The sequence below is a fragment of the Heloderma suspectum genome, chromosome 5, assembly GCF_057233095.1.
Source record: "Heloderma suspectum isolate Gila_16-S chromosome 5, 16-S_ref, whole genome shotgun sequence".
NCBI lineage: Eukaryota > Metazoa > Chordata > Lepidosauria > Squamata > Helodermatidae > Heloderma > Heloderma suspectum.
The window spans coordinates 231621730-231646412 of NC_139462.1; the positions used below are offsets into that span (position 1 = coordinate 231621730).

The 24683-nt window shown below is 45.2% G+C and overlaps 1 protein-coding gene across 9 annotated transcripts in view; it reads right to left on the reverse strand.

The window, feature by feature from the left end:
* The window catches only part of CCM2 (CCM2 scaffold protein), a 49102-nt gene extending 25565 nt beyond the window's left edge, over nt 1-23537 (reverse strand). For 5 of the 9 annotated variants that reach the window (XM_084859583.1, XM_084859589.1, XM_084859586.1 and 2 more), the window contains exon 1: nt 14922-15052. In XM_084859583.1, coding sequence (XP_084715709.1) covers nt 14922-14966 — 45 coding nt within the window. In that variant the 5' untranslated portion in view covers nt 14967-15052. Of the gene's footprint in view, nt 1-14921; nt 15067-23337 lie in introns of those variants that run through there. The other 4 variants (XM_084859580.1, XM_084859584.1, XM_084859588.1 and 1 more) reach the window with 2 other exon arrangements.
* Between the last annotated feature and the right edge of the window lie 1146 nt (nt 23538-24683).

Consider the following 24683-nt stretch of genomic DNA (forward strand, 5'->3'; position numbering starts at 1 on the left):
GAATCATAGGGTTGGAAGGGGCCTACAAGACCATCTAGTCCAACCCCCTGCTCAATGCAGGAAGCCTGATTCCCAGGCAGTCTCCCATCCAAGTACTGACTAGGGTTGACCCTGCTTCACTTCCGAGATCAGACAAGATCAGGCACATCCAGCCCTTTGCTTGTTAACCACAAACAACCCAGAAAGCAAACCTGTGGATTTTTGTTGGATTGTGAGCTCTGGGTTGTTTAAACCATGGATTGTCATTATGTGTAAACCCAGAACCATGGGTGTTCATGGGTTGTTTCACCAGGCTACAAAGACAGCGGGCAAGAGTGGTAAAAACACATACCAGCTGCTCTACATGCCAGTACTACAGCACCATGAAGGCAGTTGGGACATTGTGAGGGCGTGGGCAAAGGAGGGAAAAGCAAACCACAGTAGACAAAGCCTGGGTAGAGCAACAAACAATGGGTTAAATAAACCATGGGTTAGCATTATGCACAAACCAAGCCATTGCCTCAATAATCCTTACAACTTTATCCCAGTATTATCCCCAAATTGTAGAGAGGAAGGGAGAAGACTGCTGCTCCTGGCAAGGGAGAGAGATAAAGTAGGGACTACCTGAATAACAGCTGAATCCCTTTGCCACTATTCTAGCTCTCATGGCCTTGCAATAATATTTTACTAGCCTCCATGTCATCCTCCCCCCCTCACACACATACACCACTTATACCACAAAACAAAACCAAGGTTTGTGTTTTGTCCGGGTGTCCCTGCATACTTGCAATCAGGCAATCTGGCAGCTAGCTCTTTAAAAGCTGCCTTAACAGCAAGTCCGTAAGGCAAGGTCATGCCAAGAAATGTTCTATCTGGCCACCTCCATCCACACATTAAAAAACGGCTTTACTCAGGTCAAACCATTTATTTATCTATGTAATGACATTTATAGGCCGCAATACAACAAACAGTTCTCAGAGCAGCTTAACATAAAATAAAAACAATTTAAAAAATAGAGTAACTAACCCTATAACATGGTGCAGCAGAAAATGCTAAAAAATCTCAAGAGTGGAAAATAAAAACAGCAAAGTGTAGAATATATTATTAAAAACTAAAATAAAGTGGTCTTTGCCAGGCAACAAGGTACATATGGGAAGAGGCAATCCTTCAAGTACTCTGGTCAGAAATCACTGAGGGACTTAAAGGTCAAAACGAGCACTTCCAATTGGACCCAGAAACAGACTAGGAACCAGTGAAGATGTCAAAATACCAGCATAATAAGGTTGTACAGTACAGTCCCAGTTAGCAATCTCAGAGCCTTATTCTGGACTGGGGCTTCCAGACTGTTTTCAAAGCCAGCCCCATGTGCATCACATTGCAGTAACCCAGCCATCTCCTACCTGGCACCCTCTCATCAGCCCAGCCAGCATGATCAAGAACGCTGGCAGTTGTAGTTCAAAACATCTGGAGGGCACCAGGTTGGGGCAGGCTGCAGTAACCCATTGCCCATCTAGCCCAGTAATGTCACTGGACCAAGGCTCCCATCATTTGTCATCACTGGCCATGTTGGCTAGGGCTAATGGACGCTGCAGTCCAAAAACCTCTGGAGGGCCACACATTCCCCCCAGCCCAGTTTACTCTAACTGGCAATGGCCTTTCCATTCACCTGCTACCTGATCCTTTTAACTGGAAATTGAACCCAGCACTTTCCACAGGCAAAGCAGTGTGCTCTGCCACAGAGCTATGGCCCCTTCCAAGCACAATCCTCCTCGCCATCTGTTTGAAGCAATTTCAAACATCTCTCTTCAAGAGTTGGAATTTGGGGGCACCAAAAACGCAATGAAAGCAAAATATAAGCCTAAGATTTTTCTCATCCCGTTTTAAGGTTTTAAATGTGTTGGTGGAAGGAAGAGGAGAAAATGTTAACACCCTGAAACATGGGGAAGGGAAGGGCAAGGTTTTTGAAAGCCCTGTTCCCAGATCAACCTCAGCAATTCAAGTCCATGGCACATGCAGTACAACTGCGCAACCAAGGGCAACAACACTGAAACCCCAAAATGCACATCCATCCTTCCACACTGTCCCAGCAGTCCAGGCAGGCCTGAGACAAAATGGTTTTAGTCAAAATCCCACTGGAAGCTTTCCCCACCCTTCAGCATGTTTATCTTGAAGAGGAGAAACCAAGCTTGAAAAGCTGGACTTTTGAGAAAAACTTTGAGGCTCTCCTCACTCAGATGGCAGTTTGGCTTCCCAGTTCTGACATCACCCACTTGCACAGTACAAGCCTAGCACCGTCTAGCAACTCCCCTCCTGTAGCAGCCATATCGGGGGTCAGACTAAGTAGCCTCATGCAGTCTCATGCTTCATGTTCTTGCTGAGCTCTTTCTCCCTTGAATATATTGTTGTAAGCTGACGAGACACAGGAATTCCTTATCTTGTCAAAGGTCATACAATTGTATATCTTGTTCTCTGCTGTTCTCTTCTGTTCTCTCCTTATCATGGCTACCCTATAACCCAGTTCTTGTATTATAAACAATAGTGCTAGGAGAAGAAATGTTGAGGACTGCAACCCCACACGGGAGGGGGAGGAGGAGCCGTTTCATATGTGTCACAATGTCTATAAAAACAATGTGCTGATGTATTTCGGGGCTTCTGGCTTTTTGGAAATGATTCCAGCCTTAAGCCCGCGCATTAAATAAAGAATCTCTTTTTCCTTCACTCCGTGGTCTCTCTGACTCTGGGTTCTGCAACATAAATGGTGCCGTGACTCGGATGTGGCAGGCTCTGAGCCAGACAGGTGGCTGTTGCCTGCTCTTGATCGCTGCACCGGGAAGACGAGCTCGGCGCATGCCTCCCTTTCTTGGCGCCACCGACCTTTTTGTTGAGTGAATGGGAGAAAGCCTGCACCGGGATCGCCCAAACGGCAGCGAGCGGCAAGAGAACCTTGGGAAGCGGAGGAAGGAACTTGAGCCCTGCCTGTATCACAGCTGCAATTGAGTTGAAACCCACATTGGAAGCCTTCAGGAGAAAGGCAAGTATATGGAGTAAAAGAGGGCCCCGCCTTTAGGGAGAAAGGCCACTGGGCAGAAAAAAAGAGGGCCCCGCCTTATGAAGAAGGTCAGTGTTGGTGGTATACGTATACAAAAGAACCTACTCCTTGCGGGTAGAAGGGGGGCCTGATCACACCCCCGAGTGGGCGCCAGTACCCAGCACGCCAGTACTCAGTAGGAAGCTGAGGAAGCTGGGGAAGCTGAGGAAGCTGGGGAAGCTGCTTTCCGCTCTGGTAAAAAGTGGGAAAAGTGGGTGGCAGGGACATATGGATGCAGTGGAGAGATTGATGATTGTGTGAGTGGCTACTGCGGTTTCTGACGCATACCGTTGACCGTCCGGGTGCCCAGGCCAGTAGCAAAGTGCGTGGTGTGTAAAATCCTCTTGTGTCGGCCAGTGAGACCCCTTACTCACTGACCAATTCCCATTCCCTAATTGTGTCTGTCCTCAATTTAGGAGGGAGGCTATGGGTAGTGGGGGAAGCAAACCTTGCACCCCCTTAGGATGTATGCTAGCAACTTTTAAGAAAGGTTTTAGTGGAGATTATGGGGACCTCCCCATGAATCCTCAATGGTTGCAGACTTTGTGTAAAATAGAGTGGCCATCTTTTGGTGTAGGATGGCCTACTAAAGGCTCTTTGGAGCCCAGCAAAATCAGCCGTGTATATGCCATTGTGGTTGGGAGACCTGGGCACCCCGACCAATTTCCCTACATAAACTCGTGGGATTCCATAGTCTGCGCTTCTCCTCCATGGCTAAAGAAATGCCTAGAATCCCAGGCAAAAGTTTTGGTGCTCAGAAAAGAAAAATTGGCCAAAAAGAAATTACAACCAGTGTTAGAAGCCCCGTGTGAAGATCTGGCAGAGCTAACGGCGTTTCCACCTGCTTATGCCCTGCTTCCACCACAGGCCCATGTTACTGTGAGACCGCCCCGTCGAGATCCAGATCCTGTGGCTCCTGAGCCCCTGCCATCCCCCCTACAGAGGCATTGCCCCTCGCTTTGACTTAGAACTGTCGCCATCAGTTTCAAGCCCCACCGGCAGTAATTCGCCGATTTCAACTACGGTCCTCAACTTCCAGATATTGTCTGCCGAGACTTTCATCTCTACGGGATCGGGAGGTTCCCCTCTTACACCTCAATCAGCATTAATAAAAGAAACTGAAGAATTAAAGTGTTGGGCAGAAGATTTAATAAAATCAGCAGTGACCCTTAAAAAGATGTGTTCTCACAAAAAAGAGGAGGCGACTTCGTCTACTGCTCAAGACTTGCACCCCCTTGAGATGTATGTCAAACAAAGAAGGAAAAGGGTGTTTTTTTTAAAAAAAAGATTCAGAATAGAGAGAGAAAACAGCAAAAACCTCAAGGTCAAGCTGAGAAGAAAAAAAAGAACAAGATCTGAGGCTGTTAATTAGAAAAATGTTGCAGGACAGTCTGGCTTTTAACAAAGCGTGGGAGCGTGAGAGCGTAAGGCCGAAGAAGTAGCTGTTAGCCTAGCACGCCGAGAGGGGGGGGGGCAGGAAAATTGCCCACAACGTTCTGAGTTGTGCAACATCATCACCTCGCCTAATTGAGATGAAATCCCTAAGAAATGGAAACTGAAAATGAAGACCCAGAAGATGAAGGCAAAATAGAAAATAAAGGTGAAGAATCAGCCCCCAGAGCACAGGCTAGACCCCTCTTCGAGTGAAAAGTGTGCCATAAGACTGGCCCAAAGCAGAATGAAGCGGAAAGACCATATTAAAGATCTCTGTCAAGGTAACCGTGTTTAGCTTTAAACTGTGTTAGAATTGCATAGAGCCTGTAGCTACTGACCATCGGCTATATGATTTCTGAAGAGCGTAACCATTAAGCTTTTGCCGTGGGATTCCCTGCAATGAAGAAATCTCACTGATTTGAGTGTCCAGTGTTACACTGCCTAAGTGTGTGTGCTGAAGAGACCGAGAAACCAGACAGCATGTTCCTGACCAAGCCAAAATCACGCTACTACCATGCTCCTAAAAGCTGCAATAAACTGTGTAAGCTGGGAGACCCAACCTGATTGAGAAAAAAATAAGATATTGGAGCAACTGTCTTAAAAAACAATGAGATCTGTGTAGCTGGCTGGCTGACGCTGTCAGTGATGTTACAACTTTAAATTAAGACTGTTTTCCTGTTTGAGACCCCAGCGAAGAAAGCTGACCCGAATTATTTGTTGCCCGTGCCAAAGCAAGAATTTGGCGGCCCTGTACTTCATCCTGTTTTAAGCTTGGGATTTACAAATACAAACAAACTAAGAAGCTTGCCTTTGAAGTCCTGCAAATCACCCCACCACCTCCCGGAAGATTAATGGCTGCCTGAAAAATGCAAGTATAAAGCGATGCCCATCACCCCCCAGCGTCCTGAGTTTCGGCACTCAGTGTTTCAGTGCTTTCGTGTACCAGGTTAGAAGAGAAAAAAAAAAGAGTAAGTTTTTAAAATGTCTGTGAGAACCTGACAGAAGTAAAATAAAATTTACAGAAGAGTTGCCCAAGTTAAAGCGTCACGGCTAGAGAGCTGAGCTGTGCCGCTCTGTTTAGACAGAGGCCTTGCTAAAAAGTTAAAGGCCCTTGTCTGTCAGAAGGGGTGTAGGGCCACACTTTCCCTTTTTAAACTGATGCAAAAGTGGAGAGCCTTTGCTGGAAACATCTCATCTTCACTGCCCAGAGCCTTCTCTGTTTGCCTCCATCATCATATGGGCTTTTTAGAGACACTCTGCACATGAACTAAAATTTTAAATTGTCAAAGACTTGCCATGGACAGTGCTGTGAAGCTTTTGATAAACTTGAACTCTCATCGCTGTGGGCCATGTGTCTGTGTTTGTAGTCAGCTCAGTGTACAGCAAGCTGAGGTTGATCTATGACTTTTAGATTTCCTTCTGCCAAAACTCATGCAGCATAGAGTTGCCGATGCAAAAATGGTGACCTAGAACTCTTTGCGTGTGTAAGTATGCCCGTCCCTTGATTTTAATGGGCCCTGAGCTTTCAGCCAGAAGATCAGTATGATTGCTGGATCTGCTCCATCATGCCTTACCGTGCTAGAAGTGTTTTCCATTCATTGTGTTAAATTGCAGAAAAAGTTTGTTGTGTATATTTTATGATTTCTTAGATATCATAAAATATATGTGATATTTGCAGATTAGTGTTAGTTGCAACTCCAAATGATACTAAGTGTGGTTCCCGATGGATGACAAGGAGAAAAGACAAAGGCAAGTAGAAAAGAAGGAAATAGAGAAAGTAGCAGACAGATAGAGAAGGGAGAAAAAAAAAGAAGAAAGAAAAGGCAAGAGGCAAAGAAAAAACATTTATAAAAAGGAAGCGTGGCCATAGTTGCCCCCAGGATAAATTAAAAGCAGCTGATTGTGCCTGGAGCTTATTACCTGGGGTAAAGTAGCCACAATAATGTAATAGTTCTTTAAGATGAAAAAAAATGTAACTAAAAGGAGAAGAAGAGCCTATCCCAAATGTGTGTCATTGGGACTAGTGTAAAGAAGAGGTTTAAGTAAGTGAGTTTAACTTAAAAAAGACAAATAAAGAGACAAGGCTGGTGCATGGAGCAGAAAGTTTTATGTAAAAAGTTTGAAACATGATCTGCAATACAGACAGATCAGCAAAGAAAAAGAAAGAAAAAGAAAAAGAAAAAATTTGTCTTCCCATACTAATGAATAAAAGTGTTATCAAGCACTTTGGGAAGCGAAGTTGTTTACAGGAAGCTGGGCCTGAGAACCAAACACTTCTAGCCTATGCTGAAAATGCTTGCTGGTGTTGTGTTGCCTCATGGGTAACATGTATGGTATAAAACCCATTTAGCCCAATAGTTCGTGGTTCAGAGAAGCTGTCTGATCCAACCATTAAGTTCGCCTGTGTGCTGTAAGTTACCCAATAAAGTCTCCTTGTAAGTAAACCCCCCCTGCTGGAATCCCAAAACACAAGTTGGGCTAGAGCGCCTCACCCAGTATCAAACCCTGCTGTTAGAAGCCGTGAAAGCAGGTATGAAGAAGTCAATTAATATGACCAAAGTGTCTAAAGTGCTGCAAGGTGCCACGGAGGCCTCAGAGCGTACTTGGAGCGTCTTTCAGATGCCTATCGCCAGTATACCCCTCTCCCTCAACCCGGAGGCCCAAGAAGACGTGGACGAAAGAAAAAAAAAAAAGAAGACCCGGCAGAGGCAAAAGATTCTTAAAAAAGAACCAGTGTGCCCAGTGTGGACAAGATAGACATTAGTGGCATGAATGGCCACTAATGGTGAAGAGGGAGACAGCTTAAGAGGGGCCGTGACATTGACTTCATGATTGACACTGGAGCGGCATCAAGAGCAAGCAAACGTTAGCCTTAAACAAGAAGTCCAAACACTGAGCAAAGTTTTTCAAGCCCAGCGTCGCTTTGTCTTAGAAAATAAGCCATTCCCATCACAGAAGTTCATCCTTTCCAACCAAGAGTTAAAGTATGAGTTAAAGAGGGAAAAATAACCCTTTGACTCCCAGATGGAGAGGACTGAAAACTGTCATACTTTCCACCCCCGCAGCTATGAAAGCAGCCCTGGATACACTGGGCACGAGTCAAGAGAGCGAGAGGGGGAGAATAGACTGTAAACAGAAATCCTGAAAATCCTTTAAAAATAATTCTAAAAAAGCAGTAAGAAGACTCAGGCTAGACCTTACTGTGGACACACCGGGAGACTGTCCCCCTGCGTACGGTCAGACCTGCAACTAGAGAATTGAAGAAGGGGACTAGACCCTACTGCAGCTTGCCAGGTGAATAGCTGCCCAGCGTACGGTCAGATCCCAAAGAAGATCAAACATGCGTGTTGTAGTGTTAGTAGTGTTGCATTGTGTCTCCTTAATAAGGTGCAAAAAGGGGGGCCAGCCCCTGAAAGGGAAAGTTTGTCCCAGCAATTGGCTGATAATTACTGGCTTCACCTGGCTAACATCACGAGAATAAAACATTTTTGTTTGCCAAGAGGTATACCTGCAAACAGGCTTATTAGCTCTTGCCTAATACCTGTCTGTAGACATCCTAGGAAAATTCAAAAAGATACCATGTTAAGAGTTTATGGTGTAAGTTTAACTTATTCCCAAAATGCTAATTGGGGCATGGTTGCAAAGATCCTACCCCCTACAGAGTTCACTCTACGCACCCCCATCATTGCTGAAACAAATGCTACGTGTGCACGAATGCTTAATTGTCAAAATTTTTTCCAGAAAATATAAAGCTATCCCTGGCCCCCTTCCACTGTAATAAAATTCAAAACATATCTTTTAATGATGCCCACATACTTTTGCCTCATGGATGGTTTTAGACATGTAGTTCCCGCACTTGGTCATTCATTCCTGCCAACTTGTCTAATAACCACCCATGTTGCCTCAGCCACCAATTGAACTGGTGCCAATTCTTCCCCTGTGGCCCGAGAAAATCCGTCGACGGCAGCCTCGAGCACTCCAACTAACTAAAAATTGTAATAGTCATGTGCAGTTATATTCTGACTCAGAAAAATTGGCCTTAACAATGTCACTGGTTGGGGTTCCAGGTTTAGCCTTGGCTAATAGTCTAGAGATCAACCGGTTAGCTTGCAGCTTAGCCAAAAGCATAAATGCCACCTCACGAGCATTGTCATTGTTAAATAAAGAGTTGCGTGATCTAAGAGGTGCAGTTCTAGAAAATAGAGCTGGTATAGATTACCTCTTCCTTCTTCATCATTTAAGTTGTGAGACACACCAAAAGCTCTGCTGTTTTAACTTAACTGATAATGGCAATGCTATAAATGAACAGATCAACAAGCTGCACAATATAGTAGCTAACAAAACAATAAGACAAAACAATTAGCTCAATTAGTTAACCCCTTGGCTTCCAAATCTTAGCTGGCTTAAAAGCATTGTTCATCCTAATTCTACCAGTGTTGTTCATAGAGATACTGTTATGTCTCTGCGTTCCTTGTCTTATGCGCTGTTTAACCAATCTGTTTTATGTCTCAGCTAGTAAAACTGCTGCCCTCTACGCTCTAATAGCCCAACAAGAGGCTAAGTAATATGTATGTCACAAAAAGCTTTGTATAGTTATCAGAAATGCTATAATTGTAATGAAATTATGCATTTAAGGGGGGAATGTAGCAGCCATATCGGGGGTCAGACTAAGTAGCCTCATGCAGTCTCATGCTTCATGTTCTTGCTGAGCTCTTTCTCCCTTGAATATATTGTTGTAAGCTGACGAGACACAGGAATTCCTTATCTTGTCAAAGGTCATACAATTGTATATCTTGTTCTCTACTGTTCTCTTCTGTTCTCTCCTTATCATGGCTACCCTATAACCCAGTTCTTGTATTATAAACAATAGTGCTAGGAGAAGAAATGTTGAGGACTGCAACCCCACACGGGAGGGGGAGGAGGAGCCGTTTCATATGTGTCACAATGTCTATAAAAGAATGTGCTGATGCATTTCGGGGCTTCTGGCTTTTTGGAAATGATTCCAGCCTTAAGCCCGCGCGTTAAATAAAGAATCTCTTTTTCCTTCACTCCGTGGTCTCTCTGACTCTGGGTTCTGCAACACTCCAACAAACAATATAGTGCCCACTGTGAAATGTCCATGCATCTGTCCAACAGCAGGATTAACCCTCTCTCCTTCTGAGAGTGAACAGAAAGAAATGTACAGTTTCACACTGAGAACCTTTCCTGAGGTAGTTTAACTCCACCAATGATCCTAGCCCAAGAGTCTCCAACCTTTTTCAACTCGTGGAAATTTGAGAAACTGCTGTGGGCACCATCACAAAATGGCTCCCATGGAGGATATGGCTAATCACATAATGGCTGCTGTGCAGGCCGGGCTACTCAACAGACAAGTAATTCATCCAAGAAACTGAGTACAAGCAGTAGAAGGATCTGAACTCCAAAGCCAATCCACATATTTGAGCCCAGAGAAGCACAACAAAATACCAATTCAAGGTTGCAATCCTATGCATGCTTACATGGAACTCAATGAGAATTACTTCTGAACAGGCCTACATAGGATTACTCTGTTTATCCTCTCCACACAACACACACACCCCTTTCCCAAGCCCTAAAGGAAAGGAAAATATGCCCAAGCACCAAAAGAAAAGATGTTTTCCCTACCTTGACCCCAGGCTCAGCCACTCCATTTTCCACCTAGCACGCCTACCTCCTCCTCTGCCATCAAAGCCCCCACCAAGGAAGTTGCTCTCTGCGTGCGAGAGAGAGAGAGAGAGAGAGAGAGAGAGAGACAGACAGACACACACACACACACACACACACACACACACACAGGAACAAGAGACGAATGAGAGAAGGGGCTGGTAAGGGAGAGAAACTGAGCAAGACTAGGGGCTGGGAGGGGGAAGAAATAATGAGATAAAGAGGTGAGAAGGAGTGTGAGAGCAAGACTAGGAGGGGGGAGAAACGGTGAGGCAAAGAGTTTTGGGTTGTTTTAAAGGTCTCTTTTGCTTGCTTCTGTGTTTTTAGAACATTCTGCTGCCTGATCAGGTTTCACGAATATCTGGCCCAGAGATGATGAAGCAAGACAAAAGAGACAAGTGTCCTCTTAAGCCAATACAGAATTATGTGCTAGGAAACACAGAGATTCCGGGAGAAACTGATGCTGCACCTTGGGTTGGGCAATACTCACATGCAGCTGAAGAATTCCCAGGTGGACAATAGGCATAAAAATTCCTCCGGGCCTCCAGTGATACTTTTTATTGACATGGTTGTTCAGACCCCTGTGAATGTTACTTTAGAATGGCTTTCTCCCAAGAGTGCCTTCTCCCTGTACGATTGCTAAGTCAACTCTTTGGAGGTTCTTCCCTGGATGCCGCTGCCCACAATGGGGAGACAGGAGGTTACAAGGGAAAGAGCCTTCTCTGTAGTGGCCTCCTGTCTTTGGAATGCCCTTCCCAGGGAAATCCACCTGGGATCTTCACTGCATACATTTATACACCAGATCAAGGCCTTCCTCTGTAAGCAGGCATGTAACTTCTAATCTGTTGCTCTCTTAACTTCACTGCTGGCTCCTCAGTGTTTTTAATATTTTTAATGTTTAACACCATGTTATTTTGATACTTGTATTTTTGTATTACTTGTATTTTTTATTTTTGGTTATTTTGTTCTGTTTGTTGTTGTTCTTGTTTGGTTTTATGATTGCAAGACCCCTGTTGGGCAGTATAAAACCCAAATCAATCAATAAGAGAACATTATTAGGACAGTGTATGTCCTGGGACAATGCCTGAGCATTAAGAACCTCAGAGCCAAATCTGCTTCTTTGGTCGGAGACATCTATCAGGCCTTGAAATTTCACATAACTTCTACTAATTCAACAGGAGCTGGCTCCAACAGGAGGGAGTGAAAAACCAACAAGAAACTGATGCCCATCTCATTTTGAAGTGACATGTGCAGATGTAAAGATAAATCCTTTCACACGGATTAGGAGCTTGTGAAAGAACTGGCAGTCTCTAGCGAAGGCTCATGTGCTTCCCTCAGTGACACAGTCCCCGACAAGGCTTAGTTTTCATAAATGGTCCAGAAGCAGGGTGCTGATCTTTTGTCCATCCACCCTAATGGTACACCTCCTGCAAAGCCATTAAAGCAAGTGGTGGGTTGCCAGAATATCAATTTGGAATTATTTTATGCTGTTTTCAGTGTCTCTGCTGTTTTTATGATTGTATTTGTAGTTTTGATTTACTGCTTTATTAATACACTCATTCTATTGTTATTGCTATTGGGTGCCACTCTGGTTGCACTGGTAGAAAGTGGGATAGAAATAAATAAAAAGAAGTCCTGCTGCCCCATTATCTTTTGATGCTGTGGATGGAGAATAAGCGGTAGGAACTGGGAACTCCCTTTTGCTCAGAAAATGACATCTGGTTGGGGCAACCACAGCAGTAGTAAAGCAGAAAAAAACCATCTACTCAGGAGCCATCCAGTACCTTCTCCCAACCAAACACTTTCTTGCCAGAGACCTGCTGCACACTCCTGGAACTGCTGCAGTGAGGCCCAAGCTAGTACTGAGCAAGCCTGAATTCTCACGTATTTCCATAGGCAAATACAGAAAGGGCTACAACCTCCAAGGCGCGTGAAGACTCTAATACAGAATTAGTGGGGCTGCAGGGGCCCAAACCCTCCACTGGACTCCTGGGTCACTGACAAAAGGCAATACCTGGCACTGGGTCAACCTCATTTCGACTTGGGGAAGCCTCTGCCGCTTCTCCCTAGCACAGCCAGGGTCCCTGTGCACATTCCAGCAGCCATTCCGGCAAGCTGTTCTGAGGGACATGGGTGGGGAAGCAGGGCCATTCCACCAGAACTGCTGAAAAACTACTTATTTTTCCTCTTCCCTTTTTCCTTGTGAGTCGTGTCTTTTTAGATTGTACGCCTGAGGTCAGGGACTGTCTTGTCTTCCTGAGTAAGCTGCTCTGGGAACCTTTTTGGCTGAGGAGTGGGATAAAAATACTTCAGATAAAATAAACACATTTCAAAGATATTAGTCTCAAATTCAAATTGCTGCAAACTTACACTTTCATGTTTATATCAGCTTTGCCGACTTTAGCACCAGTATTCAAGGAAAAAGGAAAGGAAAAAGGAATGGAATTTTCCCTGAATGCTATTTTTAGATCCACCTTGCTTGTTCCCTTCATTGAAAAAGAAGTCCCTGCAAGGCTGACTTGGTCCTCCAAGAAAAACATTTTATTCAGATCTCTTAGGCCTATCAAAAGGAAACTAAACTGTTATATGGAAGAGGAAGAATGTGAAAGGTAAAGAATCTTTCAGTCTGCCACAGAACCTGCTGGCTAAAACATAATGCAGAAGAAATTGAGATTTTTGTCAACTGCATTAGCCAACCAGGAACATGAGCATTCATCATATTACAGCTGCTGAAGCTCTGCATTTAAGCTAACAGGCCTTTGCACACAGGCACAGTAGTGCGTAGCCTACGCTTATGCTAATTGGCTCTAGGGTGTGCACCTTACAGAGGAAACATTAATTTCCTTCCTACTAAAGGATAGGAAAACTGCTCCGTCTTTGGTTGAGTAATCAACAATTTTAGTCTGCATTGAGGTTTCACCTGCCATTTTCTCGCTTCGCAATTTTTATATTGTTTCCAGGGTACACTACTCTGAAATTTGACATGGTGCAGGGTGGCATAAAAATGTTTCAAACAAATAAAGAAAAGAATATCACAGCTATCTTGAAAGCTGGGGCGGGGAGAGAGAATGTTCCGAGTACCCATTGCTAAAGTTGCCCCACAAGAGCTCCCTTCTACAGAATCTCTCCAGGGGAGTCACTCAACTAAGTTCTGGAGCAGAACAGTTACAGTAAGTAAACCAGCAAATGAACTTGCCACAATTCTCCACTTACTCTAGATCAGAGTGGCAAGATTTGGTGAGTGGCCTTCCTAGAGCTAATGGCAAACACGTGCGCGTGCACGACCACACCAAATCATCCAGTGACTGGTGCATGATTACCCCACCCAAGTGGGGATCAAACCAAGGTCTTCCGTATTCACATCCAACAGTCTAACCATTACACCACAACAACTAAGAATTTTTTTAAAAAATCAGAAATAGGTTTTGATCTGTGACATATTCGGTACAATGCCTGCGCAAAAGTGTTCAACCCTCAGGGGACAGATATGAACCAAACTGGCATTTTAACTCTGGAATTTACCCTCAGTGCTAATGCACCTTTGCTTACACACTATTTGCAACTCTGTGACATTTCTAAAAGGTGGGGAAATTTCCACAAGTTGCAGAACTCACTGGTGCTATAGAAAACAGCAAGACAGGAGGTGCAGAAAAACATGGCTTTTTTTCCCACTTCAGCCTTCTGTTCTCCCACTTATCTGCTCCAGCCATCTGCTCTTAACTTGTCATAGATGCAGGCGTCAGCCATTTGTGGTAAGAAACTGTTTATAACAGCCTTCACCAAACTGTTGCTCTCTGATGTGCTGGACTGTAACTCCCATCATTCCCACCCAGCATGGCCACTGGCTGGGAATAATGGATGGGAGTTGCAGTCTAACACATCAGGAGAGCAACAGGTTGGGGAAGGCTGGTTTATAATATGTTTCTGGTGAGAAGTAATGTAGAGCTGCCTGGAATCTTTGAAATCAGGTCTGTAGGCACACAGCATGACACTGCTGTCTTACATCAATGCGAGTCTATCCATTGGTCATAACGAGCAGTTCCATGAATATTCACATTTAGCAGAAACAGGGGCTTCAAATTCCAGACTAAGTACCAATTCTAGAAAAATATAGATGCACATTTGCCACGTGAGTCTTCCAAAGCTACCCTAATTGCTCAGAAGGTTTGCAAGGAATAGGGAATGCTCCCAAATCCCTCATGGCCTCGCTGTGTCACAAGCTAGTGAGGGTGGGGCTCACAGTGGCATCCCCCTATTTTGGACATGAGCCCCAGCCACACTGCTAAGAGACCGAGTAACCCCCTTTTCACCCTTGGGCCCATGTGCCTCGCTCTTCTCATGCATAAAAATAAATATATAAATATAAATATATGCATAAGCCTCAAAGCAAAAAACTGAGGTAACTGGCAGAAGACGCCACCAATGGCCAGCCGAAACCACTTAAAACCTGGAATGGCAATGCATTATCAAATCCAGCTGCTACCCAGACAAGACTTCTCTGGAAGAAAGTGTCACACTTTTTAGGGCGGGGGAAATAGAAGAGACAATTACGTAGTTCCAGGAACATGGCACTACTGCTGCCAGATTTTCTTCCAGAACTGCCTTCAACCAAACTCTGCTTGTTCCTGGGTTGATGGGGTTTTCTTCGGGGGGGGGAGGGTGTCGTGTTGCCAACAGACTAACAGCGTAATTATCTAATGTGCTGATAAAGCAAAAAACTAAAAGTAGAACTCCTCACCTTCACTGTAGTTCCCCAAGCAGCAAAATCCTCATTCACCCACATTCTTGAATCCAGTAGTCAAAGCATCTGACTTGCAAATAAAATTCACTTTAGCCATTGCCATTGACATCCTAGGAGCCCTCCGAGAACCGCACATCATTTCCTGCAATAGACTCCACGTCAGGCCAACACCATGACTTTGAATTCTTGCATGCAGGCTTCCCTGGTTAACATACTGAATACAAAACCCAAACTTCCTTGCTTTAAACCCCACAAATATCAGCAAGTTTCCAAGTTAATGAGCCAATTTGCACATCACAGCCAATTCCTGGGCAATATTTGGGTTAACTCCAAGTTGTTTAACCCATAAGCAATCCAGAATTCCTGGGTTCATATGTCACAAAATAAGCCATGAACTGGACATTGCTGGGCTGTTTCAGAAAGCCTAAGTTTGAGCAGGTGGGAGGCAACACGTTTGCTTCCACGAATTCCTGGGTTAAACAACCCAGAAATTGGTTGTGACCTGCAAACCTGGTCAATAATAACTGTGCTATCAGATCCCTACAGTAACTCCACCCAAATGGTTTTGAGATAGATGCTAGATGTTCATGGCTAGTACCATTTTTATTAAGGGCCGCTTTGTGTGATACATAGTAAGTACAGAGCAGGGTGCCTGCAACTTACAACATACTGTGGGAAGCGGAGGCACACACTTTCACTCTGCATACAGGGAGCCTCAACTCACCCAAGTTCCATCCAGCAAACATGAGAAGTTCTAGAGTTCCAACCTGTGGAACTGCTGCCAGCCCAGTACACAGTTCCTACAATCCACTGAAAGCTCCTGAGCCACCACTGGAAAGTCCTTCAGCTAAGAGACCCGATAAGACTCAAGTTGGTTCCTCCTTCTTTAGCCTTCTGTCCTGTGCACATCTGCCTGGGAGTAAGTCCCACTGAACCCAATGACCTGATTCACACAGCATGACAAGGCAGAGTACGGATTGAGTGTGGCTTGTTGAACTGTGGGTTGTTGCACTGTGTGAACCCAGTCACACTAAAAAACCATGATTTGTTAATAATTAACAATCCACAGTTCACAACCCAACAACAAACCATGGGCTCTTTTCATGGGTTGTTAGAGCAGCTGGGTTCATACAATACAACAACCCACAGTTCAACAACCTACATTCAACCCGTACTCTGGCTTGTCGTGTTGTGTAAACACAGCCAGAGACACTTAGGTTAAAGTTAACACACACAGGACTGTACCGTTACTTGCAGCTCCTTCATTCCACTCAGTTCAACTCACAAGAAAGACCAGAACCATTAGAAAGCGGCAAAGCACAGCAAGGTCAGTGTCACTTGCCCGTTAATAAAGCAAGAGAGGGGAACGTTTGCAGAACAGCCATTGTCCTAAGATTCTGATCGATGGGTATTTGGTGTAGTGCCTGACCTTTGCTGAAGGAAGTAACAGCTGTAATTCTGCTTTGCAGAAGTCGGAAACATTCTTTATCTACACGGCTGAGTGAGTAATGAGACTACAAGACTCACATTCAAGGTGACTTTATAAGCTACTGCCTTTTAGGACATTTCTTCAGACACAAGAGCCAGTATTTGAAACAAAGGACTTCCAAGAAGAGGTGCAGACCTCAGAAAAGAAACAGGTGTGGAAAGACTGAGATGACCCTGCAAACAGTACTTCTATTTTATCCCACTAGTTACCCACTACTATTTTGTTTGCCACCTTAAGGACAGAAAAAGAGGAGACAATGAAACCTTTCTGATATTACTAGCGAAACATCCATCAAATGATGGGAGTAGGTCTGGAATGGCTGTGCTGGTTGTTGCTCTGCATGTCAACCACCATCTTCTGCGCTTTGCTTCCAGGCTGTTAAGCATGGCAGTCTTTGCCCTTTAACGTGAGCTACATTGGTTGTCAATATGCAAACAGGTCTGAGATGAAGATGGGGATTGGTGTAAGGCAGGGGGGCTGAACCTCAGGCCAAGAGGCCAAATCCAGTCCACCTGGGCTCCCAATCAGGCCCTCCAGCATTCCCCAGATGGCCCCACCCCCTTCGCCCTGACCATTTGGTGGCTTCCCAGCTTTTGGATTTCCTCTTTCATTCTAAAGCTGCGAAATGCCTCACCTAAGGCTCTTTTACTGGCAGCAAGAGCTTGCCTCTAAAATATGCTGGTACTTTGGGCTCGTCCCTTTCCTGCCAGCCCTTTTACCTTCAATCCCACCCATCACCGGAATGTGGCTCCTGAGAGCTTCTCTGAAATGGAATTTGGCCCTTGGGTGCAACTGCTGTGGTTTTCAAAGGCACTGGTTGCTTCCTGGAGAAAGGGAAAGCAACGATACCCCTCCATGCAGTTTTGAGGCAGAAGGGGGGGCCTCAGGCAAAAGGATGCAGGCTACCTTGCCCTACCTCTCAGCTTTCCAGAGACCCTAATAAACACATCACCCCATTTTGCATTCCCCCCCCCCCCAATATACCAACTTGGCTGCCTTTGCTTTTTGGGTGAGCTTTCTAATGGGATCTGTATTGCCTACTGATAAACTGGTTTAGGAGAAGACAAGTGGACAGATAGACCCGCAGATATGCGAGACTACAGAACATACTGAAATAAAACTCCGAAAAGACCTCCAAACTCAGCTGAGCGTAGAAGATAAAGTATGCATAAAATGTGACTTAAAACAATCCTGGAATTAAATTATTTCTTGAGCCCAGAATGACTGTTATCCTACAAAAGAACTACCAGTACATTCAGTATTACTTTGTCTAAGCTTCGCTTAGGGAAGCATCTTGGTACACCACAATGGGCGGCTCTGCTGCCACCTTCTGAAATAGTGGTTACTGCAGACGTCTATGGTGAAACGCTTGACTAAAAATAGCTCATTTCCCACAGTTATGTCCCGGGCTGGAGAGGGTGGAGAGAGAGAATGGGCTTCCAAGCTTTCATGTCCAGTTAAAAGGTTATGAGCTCATAGGGTGGCTGTGATTGCAATGAAGATGCTTGATCAAGTTTTTAAATATATATTTTATATATTCTAGCCACCATTTTATTGAGGTTTCTGCTTTCATTGTAATTTGTGCTTTGTATTTTAATTTGTTGTACAGTGCTCCAATATTTATTGATGTGGAGCAATTTATAACTTCTGTAATAAATAAATAAATCAGAAATAAATAGGTTCTGAGCCTTCCCCCACTTAATGCCCAATAGAGGCTAAATGGAGCACCTTTTCTTAAACTTGTGAATTCTGATTCTAAGCTCATTTGGGACTAGGTTCTACAGAGAAAAAAAGAGCTGCACCTGAAGCAAGTATTTGAGATCAATGTCATCAGCGGTACAATTTTATTTACTTACATTTATATTCTACCTTTCCTCCATGGAGATCGAGGCAGTGTACACAGTTAACCATTTAATCCTCACAAAAACCTTGTGAAGTAGATTAGGCAGAGAGAGATTGGGCTAGTTTGCTCATAACAACCCAGAATTTGCCCATAATTTGTCTGCCAGACAATCATGCAAATTGCAGGTAGTTTTTTCCATTCCTGGGTTGCTTACTTCTCTCCTCCTTCACCCACTCCCTCCTTGTATCCCAAATGCCTTTGTGGCACGGTAGTACTTGCATGCAGAGGGGTCAGGTTTTTTGGCCACTCTTGCCCACCATCTTTGTAGTCTGGTGAAACAACCCATGGCACTGGGTTTGCAAGTAACAACAACCCAGAGTTAAAACAACCCAGAGTTCACAACCCCAAAACAAACCATGACCTGCTTCACATGATGCAGTGGGTTATCGTGGGTTAATTAAACCACGATTAGCCATAGCACATCTGGGGCATGTGCTGCCGCCACTTTGAATATGCAACCTCTGATTGGGGCAATTGCAGGTTGCAGCATGTTGTGCTAACCTGGCCAATGTGGGTCAATCGATGGTTCAACAACCCACATTTAACCATGGATAAGTAATTGAGCTAAGTGTGCTTGTTTAACCCTCCATTAACCCACGATGGCCGGTTTTGCACAACATGCCAGAACCCCTGATCATAGGTTATCTATTCAAAATGACAGCTGTACGTACCGCACATGCGCTGAAGCTAATCGTGGGTTAATTAACCTACAATAACCCACCATGTTGTGCAAACTGGCCCCATGGGCTTTTCCTGGGTTGTTTGTGGTTAACAAACCATCATTCCAGATTTGCACATTACAACCCAGGATTCAACAACCCCTTTCTAACCAATACTCTTGGCCTTCATTGTGTGCGAACCAGGTCAGTGGCAGGCCCAATGTCACCAAGGACTCTAGAGCTGAGCAGACATTTAAACCTTGGTCTCCTCAGTTCTAATCTGACACTCTAACCCACCCTTCCCCAATCTTATGCCCTCCAGGTGTACTGGACTGCAACTCTCATCATTCCAGACCAGCATCATTCCCAGTCCAACACATCAGGAAGGCACCAGGCTGGGGAAGGCTGCTCTGCTATACTACACTGGATCACACAATATTGATCAAGCAGGTAAACAGGGCTGGATGGGGAAGAATTATCCTTTGACCCAAAGGCACAGCTCCCAAGGAAAGGACAGAATATGCCTCTGAATATCAGTTGCTAGGGAACACAAGGAGGAGGCTGCTTAATTGTTCTCATATTGTGCTTGTGGGCTTCCCATAGGCATCTAGTTGGCCACAGTGCAAACAGAATGCTGGACTAGATAGACGTTTGATCTAATCCAGCACAGTTGTTCTTATGAGATCCCATTGGAGGAGCTGAAATAGAACCATGCTGTTGCTGCACTTGCAATGTGGTTAGAACGCCAAGATCTCTGACAATGTGTGTTTCAAATACAGCAAAACCAGGTTAGCGTGGGTAGGGGGAATAAAAGCCTTTACGAATTCAGAGTCAATCATTAATTCTAAGGCAATCCTTCATACTAGATGTTTTATAAGCAGATCATTCTTTTCTCCTCCTGCACACCCCAAACCAAAACCCATGGGCAAATTTCTACTCCATAATGAAACCAAACTAAAATTAGCTGCAAATGTTAATTAGAACACTACTCTCGGGACAAGTCAGGGACACATTTCTGAACAATCAGGCTGAAATAAAGGCCACCATTGTCCTTCCATGAGGTTTCAGTCATGTGCAAGAGCTGTCAATTAAACAGTTTCCACAGAATTCTTTATGTGACACCCTGGGATAGATTAACAGCTAATGCTGCATCTTACCAGTTCCTTTGTAAATTAGTGAAATTATGCGCACATACACACAAAATCTGCAGGTGAATCTCCTCAACAATATTTATTACATTCTAATCTGCCCAATAATGATCTCTAGGCAGATTTCAGGAAGTTCTTTTCAGGAAAAAAACAACACCTCCCCACATTCTATTTTCTGGGAAATGCTACCAAGCACCTAATGCAAATACACTCATTCATCCACAAAGTCCATATTTAACCACAATTGTTCAACAGGAAGCATGCAGGAAGGGTGGAAAGCCAGAAGATTTGTCAGCTCTACCCAACCCTGAATTAATTTCTGTATTTAGGAGGCAGGGTCAAAAATCACCAGCCCTGCTTTGTGCTGAAATATTATTCAAAATGCTAGGAGTGGGCACGAAATACTAGGTGCTAGAGTGACCAGGTACCTGTGAATTTTCCAGCCCAAATTCTACCTCTGAAAAGCTAAAGCCTGCAGCATTTGTCATGCCAAAAGCATAGTAGTTATGGTATTATGAGATTACAGAATGCTGAGTCAGTCTTGTACCTTGGTTCCCTAGAATGGCACATTTCCTTTCTGTCCAATAAACTAGTTTTCAATTCTAAAGGAAGCGCGCCACAAAAAGTGACACTAATTTACAGGAACCAAATGCTGACCATGCATGGCTTCGTCGAATTACACTGCAACCAGCCACCCTTTTTTACTTTGGCTGTACTCCACAGTAATCCATAGCCCCACCCTTGTACCTCTTGCCAACCCCCACCACACTAGCTGTGGCATTTTCCACTTCCATGCTCACATCAAACTTGTGCACCCCACCCTCTGCTCCATTTAGCCCACAGCACCCTGCCTTCCTCTGCTAATGCCACATCTCCTTACTTAATACTTGAACCACAACTCTGCATGTGCTCTTTCTGGGAAAATACAGGGACAGCATTTCAGACTTCCTGAACATCTGACCTTAGGTTTGTTACACTTAAAACATTCCAATAAAAAATGAGGGGGAAAAAGTTCTCCAGATTACAGATAATGTCTGATTCTCACTGAAGAAAAAAAAGGTGCCTTGCTCAGCATTTATAGTTTAATAGGGAAAATCTGACATAAAAGCAAATGTTGTCATTAGGGACTGCAGTCATCTTAAGTACTCCCAACCATCAGGATGCATTTCCTGCATTCCGGTTGCCTTGTGTTCCTTGCATCTCAGCTTCATTTTGGCTCCCTGCTATCTCAACTAGTGTCTGAATGTATCCTGACCCACCTTCTCCATTTTCTTCAAGCATCTGATGTGAGCCATCAGAACAGCCAATGCCATAATAAAATCAACCAGACCAAAAAATGCTGCAGCACTTTGAGTTTTTGTATTCATGTTTTCACTTTGTTGTAAGTTAGCACTGCTGACTATGCGCAATTTCCCCCAATGAGTTTTAAGAATTTCATTAACACCTTTAATAACAAAGTTTAGCCATACCATCTCCACCCTCGTTTTTAACATCTGGTAGCAATTTACATTAACTGGCTCTCTATTTCCCCCTCACTCCTTGCAACCTCCCCGCTCACTAGTACCTTGAGTCACTGTCACCTCACTCCATTTCAGCCATCCCATTCCTTGTGCTCCACTCAATGATAAGTACAAGTCTTCAGAGCTGAGCTGATCCCAGTGAATCCGTACCCACTGACTGCAAATACACACAAGTAATACTTGCTATTTTGTGGTCTTTACCTTCGGTGGAACACTGCCCATGCTGTTATTACTGTGGCTTTTGGGGAGAAGTGGGTTATGCCCTTTAAAGATCTTGCTAAGGTTAACACACATGCACTGGTGTTCTTCAGATCTCAGTCTTCAGGAAAGAGGGACACAGATTATGCATGTTATAGAAAAAGTGGAGAGAGATCATTTTTTCTGTCTTTCCTAATATTCAAACCTGGGATCATCAATGAACCTGAATAGTATGAGATACAGTATAGATAAGAGGAAGTCCTTCAAAGAGCACATAGTTAAACTACTGAATTTCCTGCCACAAGTTGGGTGACAGCCATCAACGTAGGTTGCTTTAACAGGGGATTAAAAGAACCGTGCTGGACCAGACCAAGGATTCATCTAGGCCAGCATTCTCTTCACACAGTAGCCAACCAGCTGCCCATGGGAAACTCACAAGCAGAACATGAGTGTAACACCACCCTTCCGGTCATGTTCCCCAGCAAATGGTGTACATAGGCATCCTGCCTCTGACACTGGAAGTAGCACATAGCCCCCAGGGCTAGCTGCCATAGACAGCCTTCTCCTCCAGATTAGAATATGCTACCTCCAGAATCAGCATTCCTCTGAATACCAGTCTCTACAAGCAGGAGGGTGCTACTGGCCTCCTGCCCTGCTTGTGGGCTTCCCACTAGGGTATCTAGTTGACCACTGTGGGAACGAAATGCTGGATTAGGTGGACTCAGCTCTTCTTATGCTCATCGTCACTGAGAGCTATACACCTGCCCTCTTTTCACATTCTTAACCCACTACAGAAGCCAACACGGGACAGGCTGTCACAGGGTAATGGGCATCAGCGTATTGCAAGTGAAGAGAGACTTCTACAATAGATGGGAGTTGGTCAGACAAAAATCTCCCACCACCACCAAACATTACTAGGCAGTGACACATTCATAAGACTGCCCTCCCCAATTAGCAGTTCACTGGTGCGAATGGGAACCCATCAGTGCATGTTTATTAATTAATTAATTGCATTTGCAATAAGAAGCATTCCCTCCCTTTGGGGTGAGGGGGTTTGAGAGAAGAGATAATCCTGTGACGTACCTTTGTCAGTTAACTTTTTTTTGGAGGGGGAGAAATATTGAACTCATTACGTAACTTATTACAAAGACATCTCACAGCTGCCCATAGGGGATCCTCTTGCGTCTCTGGCAACATTCCTGCCAGGGGCATCAGTGAGATGCCGAGCGACGCGATTGACGCGGGGCGCGCGAGGGCGGCGGGGAGGCGCTGTAAGTCTACTGCCGGGCAAAACTGAGGCGGGAGAGCAGAGGAACAGCAACGCCGCTGGAGCTCAATTGCCCCCTCCGTATTCCTCGGGTGTGGGGGGAGGTCGAGCAGCCCGGCCTCCCGCCACCCCAAGCCCCTCAGTGAGACCCTCCCCACGAACAAGCCCCGAGGGGCCCCGCCCTTCTTCGGGCCCCGCCCACTCGCCCTCCTCCTCCTCACTCACCCACCTTTTTGCCCCTCTTGCCTTCCTCCTCCATGTCTCAGGCGGGGCCCGGAGGCATCTCCCCGCCCGGGTCCCCGGTCCCCTCACTGCGCCACCATAGCCGCCCGCGGAAGCGCGGGAGACTCAAACGGAGCTGGAAGCGCCGCCGCCGCGGCAACAACTTTTCAATCCTGCCGCCATCTTGGGCGTCGGCGTTCCCGGCGTGCCCCGCGCGCCCTCGCCTCATTCAGGCCTCTTCGAGCCGGGCCAACGTTCGGTTTCGGGGGGCTGACGTCAGTCCTCCCAAGGTGGAGGGGCGGAGAGGAGAGAGAGCAAGAGCGGCTCCTTTGGCGGGATAGGGCAATGCGCATGCGTAAGGAGCCGCAAAGCGGCATCAAATGCCTGATAGTTCCACGCTATACCCACTTCCGGTTCTAATTAAAATTCCCTATCTGCGGGGCAAAAGTGGTGGAAGTACCTACGCATAAAGTGTGAATAAAGCAAACCAATATTAGAACTTTTCTTAGAGAATGTTGTTATTTATGAGCACTGTAGCAAAAGGCAGTCTCCAATCCTGCCTGCTTTATATTACTTGCTGTGCATTTCCATCCTCCTTGACCCAGACATTGTTGTTGTTCAGTCGTTCAGTCGTGTCCGACTCTTCGTGACCCCATGGACCATAGCACGCCAGGCCTTCCTGTCCTGCGCTCTCTCCCGGAGTGTGCTCAAGTCCATATTAATTGCATCGGTGATGCTATCCAGCCATCTCATCCTCTGCCGTCCCCTTCTCCTTTCGCCTTCAGTCTTTCCCAGCATCAGGGTCTTTTCCAGGGAGTTTTCTCTTCGCATTAGGCGGCCAAAATATTTGAGCTTCAGCTTCAGCATCTGTCCTTCCAATGAGCACTCAGGGTTGATTTCCTTCAGGATGGACTGATCTGACCTCCTTGCAGTCCAGGGGACTCGTAAGAGTCTTCTCCAGCACCACAGTTCGAAGGCATCAATTCTTCGGCACTCAGCCTTCCTTGTAGTCCAGCTCTCACAGCCATACATTACTACTGGGAAAACCATAGCTTTGATTAGACGGACCTTTGTCGGCAAGGTGATGTCTCTGCTTCTTACTATGCTGTCTAGGTTGGCCATAGCTTTCCTCCCAAGGAGCAAGCGTCTTTTAATTTCATGGCTACAGTCACCGTCTGCGGTGATCTTGGAGCCCAAGAAAGTAAAATCTGTCACTGCTTCCATTTCTTCCCCTTCTATGTGCCAGGAAGTGATGGGGCCAGATGCCATGATCTTCGTTTTTTGAATGTTGAGTTTCAAACCAGCTTTTGCACTCTCCTCTTTCACCCTCAACAACAGGCTCTTGAGATCCTC